Genomic DNA, 23022 nt, shown 5'->3' with positions numbered 1-23022 from the left:
TGTGAATGAAAAGTACTTGCCCCGAAAATCAAAATGCACCCCAAAATTAAAATAAGTCCTCAAGGGAACCCCTCAAAAAGATTCTGTCACGACCCATACATAATTGTTCAATACTATTGACAGTTATTGCTCTATCACTCTACAGATGTATGCTTGAGGTTTCAGTTAAATGGAAACGCCATTTTCCCATTCAAAAATCAACTTATGGTTAGGTTAGACAGCATAGTCTTCTGATCATCTTTGACAATGTGAATGTGTAGTGATATGGGACATTTACTGTGTTATGGATGCTTTTAAAATGTATGGTGTTTTGCAATGATTTATTGTGGTAGGAAGAATGTAGTGAGAATACAAAATAAAATGTAGAATACTAAAGGGGTTGCAAGAGCAGAGGGATCTGCTTCGGTGTAAATATAAATCACTGAGGTTTGCAGGACAAGTTAAGAGGGCAGTTAATAAAGCATCAGGCATCCTGGGCTTTATTCATAGGAACACTCAATATTAAAGTAGTGAGTTATGTTAAACTTGGATAGAATATGGGTTTGGTATCAATTAGAATATTGTGTCCAATCCTGGGTGCAACACTTTAGTAAGGATGTGAAGGCATTGAAGAGACAGCAGAAAACATTCATCGGAAAGGTTACAGGGATGAGGAATTTTAGTTTCATGGATTGACTGAAGAACTTGAGTGTGTTTTCCTTGTGGAAAGTTATTCAAAAACATGGAAGAATATGGACAGAGCAGGTAGAGAAAAACATTCCCATTGGTGACTGGATAGAGGACCAGCCAGCAGCTTCAGAGGAGACAGTAGCAACCAGCCCTGCTGAGTCTTCACCATCCCCCCCAGACCGCCCCCTTACTGAGGACGAACGGTCAGTCCTCAGTAAAGGGCTCACCTTTGTCCCCCTCCACTCACACATCAACGAATACCAGTCACGTTTGGATGTTGAGCAGTTTTTCCGCCGCCTCCACCTCCATGCTTACTTCTTTAACTGTGAGCCTAACCCTCCCTCCACTGATCCCTTCTCCCACCTCCAAAGCACCCCCTCCTCCTGGACACCACACAAGGCCTCTTCATCTCCAACTGCTTTCATGATATCAATCGCCTCAACCTCTCCACCCCCTCGCCCACTCCAACCTCTCCCCCACAGAACGTGCAAGCCTCCGCTCCAATCCCGGCCTCACCATAAAACCTGCGGACAAGGGAGGCGCAGTTGTAGTATGGCACGCCGACCTCTACATCGCCAAGGCCAGACACCAGCTCTCCGACACCTCCTCCTACCGCGCCCCCCCTTGATCAATGACCCCACCCTCGAACACCAAACCATCATCTCCCAAACCATCCACAACCTCATCACTTCAGGTGATCCACAGCCTCCAACTTCATCGTTGCCTAACCCACCGCCCACTTCTATCTCCTTCCCAAAATCCACAAACCTGACTGCCCTGGTCGACCCATTGTCTCCGCCTGCTCCTGCCCCACCGAACTCATCTCCACCTCTCTGGACTCCATTTTATCCCCTTAGTCCAGGAACTCCCTACCTATGTCCATGACACCAACCACACCCCCCACCTCCTCCAGACCTTCTAACTACCTGGTGCCCAACACCTCATTTTGACCATGGACATCAAGTCCCCATACAGACGGCCTAAAGGCCCTCCACTTCTTCCTGTCCCGCAGGCCCAACCAAACACCCTCATCTGCTTAGCCAAAATTGTCCTCACCCTCAACAACTTCTCTTTCAATTCTTCTCACTTCCTACAGACAAAGGGGGTGGCCACGGGTACCCGCATGGACCCAAGCTATATCTGCCTCTTTGTAGGTGATGTGGAACAGTCCCTCCTCCGTACCTGCACTGCCCCTAAACCCCACCCCTTCCTCCATTACATTAATGACTGTATCGGCACCACCTCATGCTCAAACGAGGAGCTCGAAAAGGTCATCCACTTTACCAACACCTTCCACCTCAACCTTAAGTTCACTGGGGCCATCTCTAATACCCCTCTCTCCTTCCTGGACCTCTCTGTCTCCATCTGCAGCAATCACCTAGAAACCAATATCCATTTCAAGCCCACTGACTCCCACAGCTACCTAGAATACACCTCCGCCGCATCTGCTCCCAGGATGAGGCATTCCATTCCCGTACATCTCAGATGTCCTCAGTTTTCAAGGACAGCAAGATCCCCAACTCAGTCGTCGAGAATGCCCTCGACCGTGTCTCCCGCATTTCCCACAATTCATCCCTCACACCCTCTCCCCTCATCCTCACGTACCACCCCACCAACCTCCAGATCCAATGCATCATCCTCCAACACTTCCGCCAACTGCAATCCGACCCCACCACCAAAGACAATTTTCCCTCCCCACCCTTATCTGCCTTCTGGAGTGACCACTCTCTCTGACTCCCTTGTCCGTTCCACACTCGCCTCCAACCCCACCACACCCAGCACCTTCCCCTGCAACCGCAGGAAGTGCTACACCTGCACCGACACCTCCCCCCTCACCCCCATCCCAGGCCCCAAGAAGGCTTTTCACATCAAGCAGATATTCACCTGCACATCTGCTAAAGTGGTATACTGCATCCGCTGTTCCCGTTGTGGCCTCCTCTACATTGGGGAAACCAAGCGGAGGCTTTGGAACTGCTTTGCAGAACACCTACACTTGGTTTACACTAAACAACTGCACCTCCCAGTCGCAAACCATTTCAACTCCCCCTCCCATTCCACAGACGATATGTCCATCCTGGGCCTCCTGCAGTGCCACAACGATGCTACCTGAAGATTGCAGGGTCAGCAACTCATATTCCGCTTGGGATCCCTGCAGCCCAATGGTATCAATGTGGACTTCACCAGCTTCAAAATCTCCCCTCCCCCCAGTGCATCCCAAAACCAGCCCAGCTCGTCCCCGCCTCCCTAACCTGTCCTTCCTCCCACCTATCTCCTCCTCCCACCTCAAGCCCCACCCCCATCTTCTACCTACTAACCTCATCCCGCCCCCTAGATCTGTCCATCCTCCGTGGACTGACTTATCCCCTCCCTACCTACACATCACTTTTACTGGCCCCATCCCCACTTCTTTGACTGGTCTGTCTCCACTCCACCTATCTTCTCTTCTATCCATCTTCTGTCCGCCTCCCCCTTGCTCCCAATTTATTTCAGAACTTCCTGCCCCTCCCCATTTCTGAAGAAGGGTCTAGGCCTGAAACGTCAGCTTTCCTGCTCGGCCTGCTGTATTCATCCAGCTCCACACCTTGTTATATTAGAGAACCAGAGGACACAGATCTCTGGTAAATGACAAGAGAAACAATGGGGACGTAAGGGAAAGCACTGTCCTGCAAGATCTGGAATACACTGCCTGACAGTGTGGTGGAAGTAGGTTCAATTGAGGCATTCAAAAGGGATTATTAACTGCAAACATATGCAGAGAAGGCAGAACAATAGCTTTAAGTCAAATGTCTCTTTAGAGAGAGACACACACACAATGAGCCAAATGGGATCCTCCTGTGCTATAATAATTGTGAACCTGCCTTTCTACAGCACTTATAATGAACACCCAAACCAGTTCACAGAGACAGCTCAAACAAAAATTTGATAATGAGTCATATAAGGAAGTATCAGGGCAGGTGACCTAACTCAATCAGAAAGGTAGGTTTTATGCAGTGTCTTAAAAAGGAGAGAAAGGGGGAAGAGATTAAAAGGAGCAGAGTCTAGAACTTGGGCTCCAGATACATGAAGGCACAGCTGCCAACGGTAGAACAATGAAAATCAGGGATGCACAAGAAGCTAGAACTGGAAACTTGGGGGGGAAATGTAAAAACCAGAACAGGAATTGTGATATTGACATGTTGTTAAACTCAGGGACAATGAAGGTCATGTATGTTCAGGACTTGGGCATAGGTTAGGATTGTGACCACATGGTTCTTAATAGGTACAAAGGAAACAACACTGGCCTACTTTGGTACTAGCTGTTCGACAGGACATACCGTAAAATCTTCACTCGAAAATCTATTTGCTTCCAGAGAATTTGTATGTGGAAATGTGGAACTGTATGAATTAACATTTAGACTTACTATAACAATTAGCATTTTGGCAGCAATTGCAAGGAATGTTAGACAAATTTAATTACAGGTATGAACAGGCAAAATACAGTAATCTGCAACACGAAGACAGGGAAAGTATACAGCTCTGCAACAAATAATTTAAAGAACTTGAAAGCTTTAGTTGTTTCAAAATGACACCTACCTAAATTTCCATGATAGCTTGCTATAGTAGGATTAATCTGTAGTGCTTTTAGAAACAGATTTTCAGATTCCTGTACATATAAAAGAGGTTCACAGTTTACATGAGCTTACAAATAAACCATTAACATTATTAGTATAAACAAACAACAACAGAATAAGAACCTTGATCAAATAATTCATCAAGAATAAAGTTAAAGTGACATCCTGACATTATGGTAGGTTTGCTGCTTCCACACATTAAAATATCTGGTGGCTGATTTTGTGCTTTCTAATTATTGTCAGCTGTAGTTCATTTGGTGGCACTTGTGCATCTGAGTCAGAAAGCTGTGGGTTCATTCTTATATTGCTGCGTTTGTGGGAGCTTGCGGTACCAGAACTGGGGCTCCAGTTTCCTACAACAGTAACTGCAACTCTAGAGTTCTTTATTGACCATGAAGCACTTGGGGAATTCGCAAGCAAGCCAAGAACATATGAACATATGAATCAGGAGCAGGAGGCCATTCAACTCCTCAAGCCTGCTCCACCATTTAACAAGACTATGGCTGAAAATATCACTGCTAGTTTCTTACAGATGTACCTCTAGGCATGCACATAGGGGTATAAGATATCAGATTTCTGTTGACTCCACCATTCACTAAGATCATAGTTGATTTGATTATTCCACATTCCCACCTACCCTCAATAACCTTCCAACCCTTTACCATCAAGAATCTACCTACAGAATACAAGTATTTCTCCTAGAATGCAACTGTTGCATTCTTGTGTGACCTCGTACTATAGAAAATTACGTTAAAGGGAAATCACTTAAATGAAAAAAAAATGCTATACCTCTACAGCAAAAAGTTTGCTTTATCCAAACAGTACCCACCATTTATCAATCGCGTTACAGCCAATTTGCTTTAACGAAACACATGATATAGCAGAAATAGTATCAGTGATAATGGGAACTGCAGATGCTGGAGAATCCAAGATAACAAAGTGTGGAGCTGGATGAACACAGCAGGCGAAGCAGCATCTCAGGAGCACAAAAGCTGACGTTTCGGGCCTAGACTCTTCATCAGAGAGCTCTCTGATGAAGGGTCTAGGCCCAAAACGTCAGCTTTTGTGCTCCTGAGATGCTGCTTGGCCTACTGTGTTCATCCAGCTCCATACTTTGTTATGTAGCAGAAATACCTGTGTTTGTAGATTCTGGTTCCATGGCCTTTTGAGAAAGCAAAAAATGTTCCAAAGATACTCAACCCTCAAAATATTTCTCATCTGCTTTAAATAGGCAATCATATCTTTAAACAGCAAATTGTAGTTCTAGATTCTATTTTCCATTTCCTCAAGTTAAGCCTCCTCAAGATTTTGCACGTTTCTATCAAAGTTTTCAAAACGCAGCTGGTATAAACATAACCTGTCCAACTTTTCTTCAAATGACAACCCATCCTATCCAGGTATAAGGTCATAATATGTAACAGCAGAAGCAGTTTGCTTCACCATTAAATGAGGTCATGGTTGAATTGATAATTCTCAACTTCACTTTCCTTCCTTCTCTCCATTACTCTTCACTCCTTTATTGATTAAAAATCTATTTTAGCCTTGTATATATTTAATGACCTCGCCTCAACAGCTCTGTGGTGAAGAATTCCACGGATTCATTAGCCTCATTGAAGGTATTCCTCCTTATCTCTTTCCTGAGGTGGTGGTCTCTTATTCTGTGGTTATGCCCTCCTCTCGAACTCCAAGATCATCTCTGTTGAGGAGACATCCTTAATCCTGGCACCAGCAGGCAACACTGTCTTTGGAACTCCTGTTCACAGCTACAGAGAACACTATCTATCACCCTACCACAACCACATCCCGCTACTTTCTCTGCCCACTTGAATGCATCCCAGTACAAGTGACGTGGTTCGTGTCTGTCCCCATTCTTGTTTGCACAACTTATAAGAACTTCGTAACTGTTGGATAATTACATTGAACACCCTAGGTCCCCATACTTACCTTATCCTCCTGTCCCTGATCACAAAGCAAATTTGAATGATATAGTCTGAACAGTGTTGCTCTGCCTTCTGGAGCAGCGTCAAGGCATTATAGAGTCACAGAGCATGGAAACAGACCCTTCAGTCCAACTCGTCTATGTCGACGAGATATCCTAAATTAATTTAGTCCCATTTGCTAACACTTGGCCCGTATCCCTCCAAATCCTTCCTATTTATACACCCATCCAGATACCTTTCAAATGTTGTAACTGTACCTGCCTCCACCACTTCCTCTGATAGCTCATTCCTTATACACACCATCATCTGCACGGAAAAGTTGCCCCTTAGGTCTCTTTTAAATCTTTCCCCTCTCACTTTAAACTTATGCCCGCTAGTTTTGGACTCCTCCACCCTGAGAAAAAGACCTCGGCTATTCACCTTATCCATGCTCCTCATAATTTTATAAGCCTCTTCAAGATCACCCCTCAGCCTCCAGTGCTCCAAGGGAACTTCCTTGTAGATCTTTTCTGAACCCTTTCGAGTTTCACTACATCCTTCCTATAGCCGAGACCAGAATTGCAAGCCGTATTCAAAAGCAGCCTAATCAATGTCCTGTGCAGCCACAACATGGGCCCTCCAACTCCTGTGTTTAATGCACTGACCAACAGAGGCAAGCATACTAAACCTCTTCTTCATTATCCTGCCTACCTGGGACTCCACTTTTAAAGAACTGTGAACCTGCATTCCAAGATCTTTGTTCAGCAGCACTCCCCAGGATCGTACCACTAAGTGTTTAAGTCCTGCCCTGATCTGCCTTACCAAAATGCAGCACCTCACATTCATCTAAATTAAATTCCATCTGCTGCTCTTCAGCATTAGTCGAATACATCTCCTCTGAAGTACTTAGACAGCATTTACTTCCTTCTTAAGTAAAGGAGGGCAAAATTGTAAACAGTACTACTGATGTAGTGCCATCAGTACCCTGAGTAACTGATACATAAACTGAAACATTCCAACCCTACTTTTGGATTCAATTCGCTTTGCAACAAACAATAACACTCTATTAGTTTTCCTAACTGATTGATGTGCCTGCAATCTAATCTTCTGCGTTTTATACACCAGAACAGAGATTCTCTTCTTATTCACTTCACAACTTTCGTTCCTATTGATCTATGCATGAGCAGGTAATTTAGCAACCATATCTTCAGTCATTTCATCCAATTAGTACAATGACTATTATATGAAACTAACTTTTGAGAATACAGCATTGATCCCTAAGGCACATCACTTGTCACATCTTGCTAATCAGAAAATGATGCATTTATGATTAATCTCCATTTCCTATTCAGTAGTTAATCTTCAATCCATGTAAATTTACCCCTTACACCAAAACCTTTTATTTTCTGCAATAACCTTTGATGTGGCACCTTATGAAATGCCTTCATGGAAATCTAAGTACATGAATTATCCACTGGCTCTCCTTTATCCACAGCACACGTCACTTCTTCAAAGAACTCCAATAAATTGTTTAATGAAACTGTGGTTAAACAATGTTTATTCTGCTTCATTACTGTGAACTTTTCTAAATGCCTGCTGTAATATCCTTAGTAATAGTTTCTAACACCTGACCTTTGTCTGATATTGAGCTATTTGTTTCCTACTTTTGTTGTCCTGAACAGAAGAAGTACATTTGTAATTTTCCAATTGACAGGAACCTTAGCTGAATCTTGGAAAATTAAAAATAACACCAGTATCTCACTAGTCACTTTTAAGAATCTAGAATCAAATCCATCAGGCTAAGAGTCCTCACAGCCCCAACAAATTATTCAGTAGAACTTCTCCAGTGATTGTAACTTTCCTGAGTTACTCCATTTACTGATTTACAGCTATTTCTAGGATGTTAACTGTATGCTCTATATTGAAGACCATTATAAAATATCTGTTCGATTCATCTGTTGTTGCCTTATTTTCCATTATTAATTCCCAAGATTTACTTTCGATGGGGCCAACATTCACTTTGTTCACTTTTTAAAAAATTATCGATGGAAACTCTTACAATCTGATTTTACACTTCTTGCTAGCTTTCTCTTATACTATGTTTTTTCCATCCTTGTTAATTTTAGTCATTCTTTGCCGTTTTTTCATATCCTGGCCAATCTTCTGATCTGCTACTCATCCATCATGCTTTTTGTTTTAAGTCGATGCGATTTAACTTTTTCTTTTACATTCCAAAATGTTTTCTTGAATGCCTGACACTGCATTGCTTTTGACCTACCCCGAACTTAATTTGCACCTTCACTTTAGTTAGCTCTGTTTTCATGTCCTCAGAATTGCCCTTATTAAATGTTTTACACTTGAAATTTGGACCTACTCTGCTCGAGTTAAAAATGCATTTTAAATTCAATAGTATTATTACTGCTACTACCGAGGGCACCTTCACTTTAAAGTCATTAATTCTCTTGGTTGCACACAGTAAGTAACTTTGAACTGTAGTCATTGTTATAATGTCAGAAACTTGACAGCCAATTTACACACAGGAATATAGCAGAGAAACATGATAATGACCAGACGATTTGTTTTGACAGTTGAGGGTTTAATGTTGGTCAGGACACTGGGGAGAACTTGCCTACACTTCTGAAATGGTGTCTCTTCAACCATGCAGCACTTGACCAGTACTACACTGGGACTGCCAACCTGGATTCTGACTCCAGATTACAGCTTGAAACCAGAACTGTCTAATTCAGGTGCAAGCGTACACCCATGGAACCACAGCATACACTGTTCAAAACAAGGCTATTTCTCACCAGTCACGTTTCACTCAATTGAATGATTTAAAATCCCAAGCTGGACAACTATTGCCAATTGCATTAGCAAACAGTGGCTTTTGTGCAAAAAAAATCACATCATTTTGGTCATGATTATTGGACTGAATTTTAAGATTTTTCATCTTGCAGCTCCGCTTATTTGATAGCTTGAAAACAGAATAAAAAATACCTTACTTTACATGTACAATTATGTGGGTTTTACACATACTTTAAAAAATAAACCCGGATGAAATTTGCAACTTGTACCGACTCACCTTGTATTTTTTCAATTTGCCGAGCACATTTGCAAATGAAAACATGATTGTATGATCATTGGGTAGTAACTTTAGGGCTTCTTTTCCAACTGCTTCAGCTTGTGCTAAATTACCTAGTTAATAAAACAGCACTCATTTAGATATTAAAACAACACAGTCACTTGGAGCAGTTCTGACAATGGCACTGTTTCCAATCACTTGCACTGGTTTCTTCGCAGTGAAATTCACTCAAAATCAGTGTCACTGACAGAAAGAAACTGTAGAATTTTAGAAGTCAAGTATATTATGCACAATTCAAATTTTCACAATCTTCAGCATTGGTTTAAAAAAATATCTAGCCATGCTCTTTTGGTGAATTCATTGTCAGGACAAGTTTCTGCCAAATTTGGAGATTTGAGACAGCTCCAAAAGCTAAACAGAATCTTTATGCTGAACTAATAAAGTATATTAGGAAAGCTTCTGAATGAATGTTTTATTAAATTTACAAAGGAGCTGACTACTGTATCAATCTAACTAGATAATGGACTGACTAATTGCTAAGTCAACTTAGCAAATTAAATTAGGTTACACTCAGGTAGTGGATATTACAGATTTAATGTGTTTTTTTTGCGATAAACACATTTCAATCAAATTGCATGGGGTTACTACTGTAGAATATATCCAGAACTTTTTTAAAAAAATGTTAGTTTTAAATTTGCTTTTTAAAATGTTGCCTGGTTGTGCTGGACTATGGTTGATTTTGCATTTACCAAGATATAAATAAGTTTCAGAGAAAACGTCAGGGCGGAAAAAAACTTCTCAAAACAGGCAGAGTGTGTGACTGGATTACTCACTGCACGCAAAACAGAAACTCCACCCTTCATAGTTACATGGAGTTTACAGCATTAGATTAAAGTTCTGCATAACAACAGCGTACATATAGAACATTTTTATTTTTGAATTTTTAGCAAATTCACTTGGTAACATATTATTTTTCCATTTTAACTATATTTTTAATATTATGCTTGCTTGATGCTGCCCTTCTCCCAAAGTAGTGTTCAATGTTATTAAGTGCCTTAAACAACAAGGAGAAGCAATTTTCACGAGCAAGAGGATCAGTAAACAAAAGATGAAGACTTAAGGTAATTGGCAACAAAAAGCCGGCGGGATTAGGAGGACTGGTTTTATGCAACGAACGGAACGTTGATCTGGAATGCACTTCCTGAAACTGTGGTAGAAAGATATTCAATTATAACTTTCAAAAGGAAATTGGTTATACCCCTAAAAGGAACACAACTACAGGGCTCTTGGGCAAGAGCAAGGAGACTGGGATAAATTGGAAACTCTTTTAAAGAGCTGTTTCAGGTACAATGGGTGAAAGGTCGTCCTTAAATTACATTTTGTAATAGAACAATATGCCTGCATTGCGGAAATAATAAGCCTGCCTTACTATTCCAGTACGACTGATGTAAGCAATGGCCGAAAAGGTGGAAATGAATAGAGCAGCAATGCTCCAAATTATGCAAAGAAAATATTCTGTTTATACACGGCATGGTTAGTATGTGAAATGAACTGCCAGAAAAAAGTGGTGGACGCAGGTAGAGTTACAAGACATTTGGATAAGTACACGAATGTAAGTCTTTGGAGAGATATGGGCCAAACACAAGCAGATGGGACTAGTTTAGTTTGGGATTACAGTCAGCATGGACTGGTTGGACTTAAGGGTCTGTTTTCATGCTGTCTGACTCTGTAAGGAGCTAAGAATGCAAAGTGCTACAAAAAGGTTGATGCAGTTTGTAAGTTGAGTGTATTGGTTATTTGAGTGCTATTTGCAGCTTCTATACTGTAAAGTATTTGGTTTGGCCCTGTTGCACTGAGGCTTAACCCTTACTTGTGAATGTCAAAGGACTGAGTTTTACTTAATCTGTCATGAAAAGATACACCACTCAAATGCTGCACTGAACTGGGCAAGATTACAAAGTTCTGGCTAACATTCTTAGCCGGTGTTAAATTTATTTTTGTTTTATTTCATGTTCTAATGTAGCATCACAGGCCAGCATTCATTGCTCATCCTTAACTGGCTCTGGAGAGATGAGTCACACTCCTGAACTGCTGCAGTATGTATGGTCTCAGTACCCCACAATGCTCTCAGGAAAAAAAAAGTTCTTGGATCTTGATCCAGTGACAGTGAAAGAACAGCAATTTATTTTTATGTCAAGATGGCGTATAGCTTGGCGGGAACACTGCAGACAACAGCATTCCAAACGGCTGCTGCCCTTTTCATTTTTGTTGATACAGGTCACAGCTTTGGAATATTAACTTAGTTTGCAACAACTGCCTCAAAATATCCCAAGGACAAAGACGAGTAAACTTTGAAATTTATTCCATTATCGCTAAACAGAAATTACCTGAAGCCTAAAGCATTTGAATTGCACAACTCAAAATAATTAATAAATGCGATTTTAACTAAATGAGCTAATCTCTATAAAGAAAATAGTACGATTATACAAATACAGAACGCAACCTGTTACCTGTATTGTCAAGTAATATGATCAAGTTATTCCAAGCCAGACTGTGGTTAGGTTTGAGAAGAGTAGCATTCCGCCATGCATTCAGAGCTTCCGCAGTACGGTGCAGATCTGCATACTAAAAGGAAATGAAAGATTTGAAAATTGCAGGAAAATAAAACCAGCCATTAAAAGGTGACATTTGCCCAAAGCTTTATTTTTTTGGAATACACTGGAGTGCTGGTATTAGGCTGCATTGGCCTGGTATTTCCAGATGGTACAACAACTTCTTCAGCTCTCCAGCCAACTTGTCCAGTGTCGAGGTGCTAAATCATGCAAAGACACCTCTGCTGGACATGCCACGTCATTCGTGCGCCTCAAACCAGACTCCTGAAGCAACGGCTCCACTCAGAACATGCTAGTGCCAAGGGATTCCCAGGAGGACAGCAGAAATGCTTTAAGGATGTCCTCAAAACATCACTGAATGTGACCTGATGCAACCCTCTTGATGGGCTGCATGGTGGACTTCAGGCCATCTATTGGTCAAGCAAGCTCCACATTCTCATTACTCTCCAGATAAAACAGATTTCTCTTGAATTTCCTATTAGCTTAATTATTGTGTCTGTAAATATAAGGCAGTCAATCAGCTGGAAATACTCAGCACATCAGGCAGCATCTGGAGGCATAGCATCCTTACAGTGCAGAAAGACACCACTCGCCCCATCCATCTGCACCGACCTTCTGACGACCAGACCTAGCCTCAATCCTATCCTAGAAACCCTGCAGTTACCATGACTAATCCACCCAGCTTGCTTATCCCAGGACACTACAGGGCGATTTAGCATGGCTGATCCACCTAACCAGCACATCTTTGGACTGCGGGAGGAAAGTGGAGCACCCAAAAAGCAACCTATGTAGACACAGGGAGAATGTGCAAACTCCACACAAAAAAGATGCCCTGGTGCAGTGAGGCAGCAGCGCTAACCACTATGCCACCATGTTGGCCCATTTATGCAGAAAGAAGAGATTGAATATTTGAAGTCTTGCCACTGAAATTACCTGACCTGTTGAGTATTTGCAGGACTGTTAGTCTTTGTTCCAGAAGTCTACCATGCTCATCATTTTGCCTTTGTTTTATTAATGGACTCGTGTTTTGGGCCCATACACAAATAAAGAAATTATTTTCCTGTGAATAAATTTACTTTTGATTTCTGAAAAACAAAAGGGTGTCTGATCATTTACAAATTCAGATCACCCGATACCAGGTTTCACATAGGCTTACCAGACGTCCTAGATTGTAGTAGCAGTCTGGATACTTTTTTCTGTATTTTATTGCTGTCCAGTAACTCCTTTCAGCTTCTTCGAATTTGTTCAAACTGTTCTGCACGATTCCGAGATTCATCCAGGCAGCAGCAAAATCAGGTCTGTTCATAGAGAATAGTGAGAATAAGGTACTGCACAACTGAGTGACATAGAATGTACAGCTCAGAAACAGGCCTTTCAGTTCAAATGTTCTTTACTGGCATTTATCTTTCACATCAGCCTCCACCCATTTGCAGAAGAATATCAAACAGAAACTGTGTAAACCATCTGTCCCCTGAGGTTGATTTTAAACAAGATCATGGATGATCTACCCCAGCTATACTTTGCCGCATCATCCCCTTATTCCTCAATTCCTTTAATGTCTCATAATCTCCATCACTGGTTTGAATAGTCTTTGATTGAAAATCAATTGCTTTCTGGCGTGGAGAATTCCAGAGATTTACAAGCCTTTCATTTTATTAAATGTTACTCATCTCAGTTCTAAATTGCTGAGACTATGTATTCTGATACTGTGGCCCAATGGTCTAGTGTCAATAAATGTGGAGCTGGAAAAGCACAGCAGGTCAGTCAGTAGAGAATGGTCCAGACTCTCTAGTCACAGCAACAGCTTTTCAGCATCCACACTGTCAAGTCTCTTACACATTTTACATATTTAAATCAGTTTACGTCTTCTTGACTAAGCTGAAGAATGTAGACCTAGTCTAATCAATCTCTCCAAAAAAGAAAGAACACAGAGAAATAAACTTTGATGTTTTAAAAACACGTTACAGAAGAGGACGTTTGGTAAGTCTTAGAGAATCTAAAGGTGGATAAATCTCCAGGACCTGATCTAATGTATCCCAGAATGTTGTGGGAAGTAAGGGAGGAAATTATGAGACCCCTTACAGAAATATTTGCATCATCTATAACTACAGGTGAGGAGCCTACTGACTGGAGGCTGGTTAATGGTGTATCTTTGTTTAAGAAATGTTGTAAGGAGAAACGGAAGAACTACAGATCTGAGAGTTCGACTGTGGTTGTTGGTAAATTATTGGAGGGGGCTTATAAAAGATAGGATTTCTGGACATTTAGAGAATCAGAAACCAATTAGAGATAGTCAGCATGGTTTTGTGCAAGGGAAGTCAGGTTCACAAACTTGATTGAGTTTTTTTTGAGGACGCTACCATAAGGTCAATGATGGCAGAGCTGCAGACAGTTGTTTATTTGGATTTAGTAAAGTCTTTGACAAAGTTCCACACGATAAGACTATTTGGTAAAGTTAGGTCACATGGGGTTCAGGGTGGAGTTCACCAATTGGATACACAATTAAGTTAATGACAGAAGACAGACGGTAATGGTAGAGGGTTGCTTTTCGTACTGGAGGTCTGTGGCCGGCAGTGTTCTGCAGAGATTAGTTCTGGTTCCTCTTTTGTTTGTCATTGATATAAATGATTTGGATGAGAATATAGAAGGCATTGTTAGTAATTCTGCAGATGACAGCAGAACTGGTAGCATTGTAGACAGTGAAGAAAGGTTTTTAAGATTACAAAGAGACCTTGATCAAATGGGTCAATGGGCTGAAAAGCGGCAGATGGAGGTCATTCTGGATAAATGCGAGGTATTGCACTTTGGTACAACAAGAGTAGGGCTTATACAATTATAGTGTAGAGTCTTGAGTAATGTTGTAGAACAGAGGGACCTTTACTTTTCTAAAGAATTGTGTCCCATATAGACCACCTGGTTAAAAAGGCGTTTGGCATGCTTGCCTTCATTGCTCAGTCCTTTGATTATTGAAGTTGGGAAGTCATGTTGAGGTTGTACAGGATATTGGTGAGGCCTCTTCTGGAATACTGTGACCAGTTCTGGTAGCCCAGTTGTAGGAAGGATAATATCAAACTGGACCAGGTTCAGAAGAGATTTACCAGGATGTTGCTGGGTATGGATGGTTTGAGTTATTAGAAAAAGCAGGATAGGCTGGGACTCTTTTCAGTGGAGCACAGGAGGTTGAGAGGTGACCTGACAGAAGTTTATAAAATGAGAGGTACAGATAGAGTTGACGGCAGTTGTCTTTTCCCCAGGATGTGGAACTTCAAGACTAGGGGGCATTTTTCAAGGCAAGAGGAGACAGTCATTAAAAAAAAAGACACGAGGCTTTTTTTTTACATAGAGGGTGGCTCATGTGTGGAATGAGCTTCCTGATCAAGTGGTGGATGTGGGTACAGTTACAATGTTTAAACGACATTTGGATGGATATATGAAAAGGAAAAAGTTTGGAGGGATATGGACCAGAAGCCGGCAGGTGGGACTAGATAGTCTGGGATTATGTTTGGCATAGACAGGTTGGACTGAAGGGTCCATGCTGTATGACTCAATGATAATTAACTCATTTCAGAAATCAACCTAGTGAACCACTGTTACACTCTCTCTCGGGCAGGAGCATTGATAAAGGGAACCAAAATTGCACCCAGTATTTATGTGCGTCATTATATTCCTTGCTCACCCATTTGTTTATCTGGTTTCACATTTTTTATGGATAATATGTACTATCCTGTGGCAGCAGTTAATTCCACATTCTCAACACTCGCTGAGTAAAGAGATATCACGTGAATGACTCATCATAGTATTCAGTGATCACCCTTGTCCTTATGACCCCTAGTTTTCTTCCCCTCAAATTACACATAAATTGAGACGTACTGAATGGCTACAGCTCTGGAGAGCAACTTCTCTGCTTCATGTAGCTCCTTCCTTTCCTTCAGGATATTTCCTAGATTGTTCATAGCATGGACATACTTTGGGTTCAGTCTGAAAAATAAAGGTTTCTGAAATTTCCACCACACATAAAGCTGTTTCCAGTTAGAGAGTTATAGTGCACATTCAACAAAATAGTTAAAAAAAATACAGCAAGGTGTAAGAATACCTGACAGCTTCTCTATAGTACTGGATTGCAGATATTTCTTTTCCTCGGTCAGCGAGATTTTTACCAACATTGTAGTGTACCTGCAGAAAAGTAATGGTTTCATCAGAATGGAATTACAAGGCTATATAATGCACTGCAATACACAGTGACCATTGCTAGCCATGACTCGGTTCACAACTTTCTCACCTCTAAAGTCAGCAGGTTGTGACTTCAGCACAAAGTCAAGGCTAATTCTACACTGCTGGGGGACAGAAAGATATCTTCGGATGTCAAACTCAGGATCCCCCTCAGGTCGATACAAAAAATTTGCAGCTCTGCTTTGAAGAAGCACAGGGCAGTGGACCCTGGCATCCTCTCCAATAGTTATCTTTCAACCAATATCGTCAAGAAGCAAATTACATGGCTATGATCAGATTCCAATTTCAGGGGGTTGCTGTGCATAAAATAAATATGGTATTTTTTACATCAGAATACTGACAATACTCCAAAAATTAATTCATTGGCTGTAAAATACTTAGAAGTCTTGATGTTGTGTAAGATGCTATGGAAAATCAAGTATTTTATTCAATGGTCAACATTATATTGCCAAGTAAATTAAATGCAACCTGTCAGGAAACATTCATTCATAATTTAGTCAACAAATAAGAACATAAGAGCCAGGGGCAGGAGTATGAAATTCAGCCCCTTCAGCCTGCTCTGCCATTTCACTCAATCATTGCTGATGTCATCCTGGCCTCAGCTCCACTTTCCTGCCCACTCTCCACAACTCTTTAACCCATTACTAATTAAAAAGTGAGTAAATTTAAGGAGGAGATGGTCAATGTCCCAGCATCCATTACACTCTGGGGTAGTGAATTCCGCAGATTTACAACCTTAAGAGAAGCAATTTCTTCTCATCTCTGTTTAAAATCTGTTACCCCTTATCTTCAAACTATGACACCTCATTCCAGATTGCCACACGAGGAAACATCCTCTGTATGTCTACTTTTGTAGTTCCTTTTAGTATTTTACATACCTCAACTAGATCTGCTCTCATTCTTCTCAGATCTAGAGGATACAGGCCTAAACTGCTCACTCTCTTCATAAAGCAAATTCCTCACCTCTGTAATCAATCTAGTGAATCAACTCTGTACTGCCTCCAATATAAACTACATCCTTCCTCAAGTCCTAAGCAAAATTGTACACTAATGGCTTATACAGTTGCAGCAACACGTTCCTGCTTTTGTGCTCCAATCCTTTGGCAATAAATACCAAAATTCCATTTGCCTTCCTTATTATCCATCGTACCTGCATACTAGTTTTCTGAAATTCATGCATGAGGACACCCAGGTCACACTGCACCGATACAATTTAAATGGAGAGAATCTTCAGAGTGTAAGTTGCATGTTCCTCCAACCCAAATGGGTAACTTCACACTTATCCATGTTAAGCTTCATCTACCAAATGTCAAGATAATAAAATGTGAGGCTGGATGAACACAGCAGGCCAAGCAGCATCTCAGGAGCACAAAAGCTGACGTTTCGGGCCTAGACCCTTCATCAGAGAGCTGATGAAGGGTCTAGGCCCGAAACGTCAGCTTTTGTGCTCCTGAGATGCTGCTTGGCCTGCTGTGTTCATCCAACCTCACATTTTATTATCTTGGAATCTCCAGCATCTGCAGTTCCCATTATCTCTGATACTATTCTACCAAATGTCAGCCTGTTCACTTTCCTATCCATTTATAAAAGTTTCTTATTTCTTCAATGCAACTTACTTTCCCACCTATATAGCATCACTTACAATTTTGGCTGTAGTACTTTGCATCTCTGCATTACTTTTCCGTTTCAATTTATTTAAATGAATATTAATGAACATTTACATTAGGTTTCTTTTCTCCTAATAACCATATATTCTTACTTTGGCATTGAATGGACATACTGATAGTGCGCTTGTGAAAAGGTCTTCTTCTGTTCTCCAATGGCAACTACGCCGGATACACTGCATAATATTCAGAATTACCAAGCCTGCTATTACAAGCGACACGATGTTCTGAAAGAAAATCAAAGCAAAGATTTAAACACAGCTCCTCAAAATCCATTTCAAGCTTCTTTTTTCATGATTAAAATGTTGATACAGGAATGGAAGAGTAAAACGTTTGCTCTCTACCTTGAATCTCCTGCCATGTCTTGACAAGATGCAAATGCCATAAGCCAACAGCATGCAATAACCAGTGCTGGAGAGATAGATTACCCGCTCTGCAATCACAAACCCTACTCGGAAGAAAATGTTTGATGCAGGAAGGAATGGGATGATCAGAAGTGTAATTCCAGAGACAAGGATTCTGTAAAATGTATCCAAACATTTGTTCATAATTAGATAAGCCACTGAAAAGTTCTCTGGAGAGAGAGGAGAGTAACCATAACATTAACTCATCATGTTTTACACACACACACACACACACACACACACACACACACACACACACACACACACTCATTAAGAGGATTTAATAAGGGTCAATACCAAGGGTATGGAGCCAGGAGGCCAAGGCTCAAGTCCTACCTGTTCCAAAGGTGTGTAATAACATCTGAACAGGTTGATTAGAGAATATATTACCAAGGGGTAACTGCATCAATTGCTTCTAAAACATTCGTAATCTCTCCTTATCCAAGAGTCAGACCAATTTTGACTTGTAAATCAATGTGCAGCCTTACAGAAATAATATCTTGTTTTCAGACAGTGAATGCCTTTTCAGATACTTATTTAACAAGTACATTCTCAACTGTCTATCAACAAGCCACTGACAAAATTGAATTCACGAACAGCACCTCAATGACAAGATTATGGCAGGGTCATAAATACAAGATAGTTGCCAACAAACCCAAGCAGCAGTTCTCTACCACAAGTAGCACTTGGGGTGAATAACATAAATGCATTTTGGGAGACGTTTGATCATCTCAAAGAGCAGTTCATTGAACTGGAATTTTCTTTACTGATGTGTAAGATTGTGGAACTTGCTACCGTAGGTTGAGGTGAATAATATCAATATACTTCAAGTGAAATTAGATAAACACAATACAGAAAAAAATAGAAACGCACATTGTTAGGACATGAAGACACTGAGTAGGAATCATCTTGCAGGGTGCTTAAATACCAGCATTGACAGTTGGGTTGAATAATGCACTAAATTTTCTTATGTCAGTGGCAAATTCTGTGTAACCCTAATTTTTCAAGAGCATATAAATTCCTCTCCAAATGAATTCCATCACCCAAGAATTGGCACATTTGGTATAATCCAAGTTGATGTTCCCTGGTATGAAATCCAATCTAAAGATAACACTTAGGCCAACAGAAAGAATTATTTTCAAATTATTCTCCCCTTTCACTTCTCCATTTACCTCTTATCTTAGAAGACTGATATAAACCACAATAAAGACTTAATAGTGAATCAGTACAGGATGCTTGTATACTACCCAATACCTAATTTAAGAATAGATCTTCAGAGCAAGCCATGCGTTCTACCTCATTTTGCAAATCATAGAAAACAGGAGGCCATTCAGTCCACTGTGTTCCTGCTGACTGTTGGAGTAGTGAAGTGGTATTAACTTTCAGTTTCCAAAGACTTGTAAATATCATTTTTCCTACTATCACTCTTTTGAAAGGTACGACTGAATGTACTTCCTTTCAGACAGAACATACCGGGTCACAACTCACCGCATGAAACAAAATTCCTTATTTCTCCTAAAACTTTAGCAAAACTTCTTAGATCACAACCCCTCTGGTTAATGATCGTCCTGCCTTTTGTTATTTGTTATCCCCTTATTTATTCTGCCAAAACTTTTCACATATCTCAACACCGTTATTATACCAATCCTTAACCTTCTTTGTTTAAGTTTAACGGGAGGCCTTACTGAAGTCGAGAAGGTACTGCGCAGAAGAATAAAAGAAGCTCTGCACAGCAATCAGAAGTTAGAGAGAACACTAAGCATGACTTCAAACCTAAGCTCTCCAACCACACAGAAACATTTGCCCAGCACTGACCCAGTCCAATCTTTACTTTCTTTGTAACTGGCAGCTCTAAATATGAAAACTAGACACCTTACCTTTTTTCATCCGTGTTCGTGGAGAATAAGGCTTGAAACGAGATCCCAATAAGGAAGAACCAAAGTACAAGAGGGGCAAATATTCTGATGTCTCCAATTGATTTAATCAGAGGTAAACAGCCCATTGACCAATCAAAGCACAGCCACCAGGGACAGACTAATAACCATGCGCTCAAAGAGTAGTAGTAATTATAATTAATTGCCTGATAAAACAAAATAATACAAGCATAATATTAGATTTTTGAACAGCAATACATTTTGACATTGTCAGTGCTAACTCACATAGTTGAAGATCAATTGTGTAACACAGTGGCATTGTATACCAGAAGGAAAACTATCTTAGCCAGTGTAAAACTGAAGTCATTACCACTTGTCTTATATATGTGGGGGGCAGTGAGAAACCTGCAAGGAGTGATATTTCATAATTTTGATACTGCATGGTTAGAAGGACAGAAAATCTGAACGACTGGTACTGTGAGCAACTCATCATAAAATCTAACCGTACAGGGAGGTGGTCATTTGACTCATCTTACCTGTACTAACTTTTTGAAAGAAATATCCAATTAGTTCCACCACCCTTGATCTTTCCGTTGCAGACATTCTTCTTTTCAAGTATGTCTCCAATTGTCTAGTGAATGCTATTACCGAATTGGATTCCTTTCACACAGTGTATTCCAGATCACAACTCACCACGTTTTATTAAAAAAAAATCCCCCCACAGACTGTGTCAATGTCTTTCAATCTATGCCTTCTGATTATCAAACCTCCTGCCAGTGGCATCTCTCTGAACATTCTCTGCTCCAAGTAGATCAACACCAGCTTGTCCAGTCATGGCATATGACTGACATCATCCCTGGTAAATTTCTGGTAAATCTTCATCAGCCTTGACATCTTTCTAATTGGATACAATACCTCTGCTCAAACAAAGCCAGTGTTTATGAAGGTTTACTATAAATTCCAACAATACAATCAATCCCCAAACTGAGAAATTCAAGAAGATGGACAGAAGTAGAAAATGCACATGTTAAAACTTACAACATATGAAAATCACAGTAGCATGCATTCAAGGGGAATACAGATATACATGAGTGAGAAAGGAGTGGAAGGATATACTCATGAGCTGAGAAAAGGGGTGGGAGGAGGCTAGCGTCACTTCAACAGCAGAACAGAGTATTTGGGCTGTCGGCACAAAATAACATACACACGTCATAAACGTTCCTAAAAGTTAAAAGGCACTGGTTTGTCAGCAGTTTGATTTTTGATCCCAGGAGTTTTGAGCACCTTCAAAAGTACCACTGTCAGCTTACCCGCACAAGAGCACTATCTGCAAAGGATGCTGGGTTATCCACTTCAGTGAAAACTGGGGGCCCTGTGCCCATGATCCGCCAGCGGATGTACAGAAGGGCAATCCCGCCAGATGCTACCAGTAGAATTCGTGTAAAAAATCCCCTTTTCCACAGAAGTAGCATCTGAAGGTGAAGCAAAATAAAAGCAGATAAATAAAACAATCGAGTGCAGCATCGCTTTTAAGCAACACACGCTAAGACAGCAGATTTAATCGAATGAAACATCCCTTCACAGGAGCATTAGAAAGCAAATGTGGCACTGAGCCACTGAAGAAGATTTTACATTAAATGACCAAGATCCTTGTCAAACAAGTAGGTCTTAAGGAGGATCTCAAAGAAGGAAAATAAGCTGGAGAGGAGTAGCAGCCTGGGCCTAAGAGGTTGAAGACACTGTCACCAATGATCAAGCTATTAAAATTAAGGGTGCACAAGAGGTTAGAATTAGAAGAGCAGAGATATGTTGCTGTGGGGATGGATGAGATGATATAGATGGAGAGGATGATGACTTCAAGCAATTTGAAAAAAGGATGAGCATTTTAAAGTCAAGACATTGCTCGACTAGAAGCGAATGTAGATCAGCAAATAAGAGGGTGAGAAGTACAACGTCACATTTACAACTTAAGGCATTGGAATCCTCCAACCCTATGGACTCAATGTGAACTTTACAAGCTTCAAAATCTATCCTGCCCCCGACCTCATCCAAGACCAATCCCCCCACCTCCTCGGCCTGTGCATCTTCTCACTCACCTACCCACCCCTCCCTCCTCACTAACCAACTCCTATCCCAACTCCCTACCAAGACACGCCTGCACTGGCTCCATCCCCACCTCCTTGGCCTGTCCATCTTCTCTCTACCGATCTGCTCCACAATCCATCTTCTATCACTGCAGCCCCCCACTATTTATTTCAGAGCCTCCTTCCCCTCCCCCATTTATGAAGAAGGGTCCAGGCCCAAAATGTCAGCTTTCCTGCTCCTTTGATGCTGCCTGGCCTGTTACGTTAATCCAGCTCCACGCCTTTTCATCTTATTTACAGCACATGCAGCAGTGTTTTGGAAGAACTCGAGTTCAAGAGCGTGAAACATGGGAGACCAACCAGGAGTGATTTGGTATTGTTGAGTTTAGAGGTAATGAAAGCATACATGAGTGTTCTGGCGATTGAAACGTCATTCTGAATTATCTTTCCACATGATTGAACTGAAGACCTCACACAAGTACCTTTGTAATGCTATTTTAAAGAAGGATGTGCATTCTTTTATCATAGTTACCCATATAATTTATAGAACAGCAAGCTGCAGAGATTCAGAGAGGGAATTTGAGGGCTTCAGGTCCAAATCCAAGCAGCTGAGGGCATGGCTGCACATGGTGGAACAACTAAAACTGAGGGTGGGGTAACAAGCCAGAATTACAGAGGTGCAGAGATCGGTGAGGGCCTGGATTTGATTTGCTTTACTGTAGTCACATGCACTTAAGTGCAGTGAAAAGTTTTGCTTTGCGAACAGTACAGGCAGATCATTGCAAACAAGGCAATACATATCATAGGGTGCTCAGACAGATCTAGGCACAGAAGGTTATGGCTGTACAGGAGATGCACAAAGCAAGGTCAACG

At 41.1% G+C, this 23022-nt stretch overlaps 1 protein-coding gene across 3 annotated transcripts in view; it reads right to left on the bottom strand.

Moving 5' to 3' along the window:
• Window positions 1–23022, bottom strand: part of tmtc4 (transmembrane O-mannosyltransferase targeting cadherins 4) — a 39401-nt gene that overhangs the window by 4303 nt on the left and 12076 nt on the right. For all 3 annotated transcript variants that reach the window (XM_048533066.1, XM_048533067.1, XM_048533069.1), the window contains 10 exons: window positions 21376–21537; window positions 20069–20271; window positions 18132–18306; window positions 17883–18014; window positions 15987–16066; window positions 15764–15871; window positions 13050–13191; window positions 11792–11906; window positions 9282–9394; window positions 4243–4312 (listed from right to left, as the gene is read on the bottom strand). In XM_048533066.1, coding sequence (XP_048389023.1) covers window positions 4243–4312; window positions 9282–9394; window positions 11792–11906; window positions 13050–13191; window positions 15764–15871; window positions 15987–16066; window positions 17883–18014; window positions 18132–18306; window positions 20069–20271; window positions 21376–21537 — 1300 coding nt within the window. The remainder of the gene's footprint in view (window positions 1–4242; window positions 4313–9281; window positions 9395–11791; window positions 11907–13049; window positions 13192–15763; window positions 15872–15986; window positions 16067–17882; window positions 18015–18131; window positions 18307–20068; window positions 20272–21375; window positions 21538–23022) is intronic.

Source organism: Stegostoma tigrinum, chromosome 6, assembly GCF_030684315.1.
Source record: "Stegostoma tigrinum isolate sSteTig4 chromosome 6, sSteTig4.hap1, whole genome shotgun sequence".
Taxonomy (NCBI): Eukaryota; Metazoa; Chordata; class Chondrichthyes; order Orectolobiformes; family Stegostomatidae; genus Stegostoma; species Stegostoma tigrinum.
Note: the sequence above shows the minus strand (reverse complement) of the source record. Positions and strands in the feature narration are given on the sequence as shown.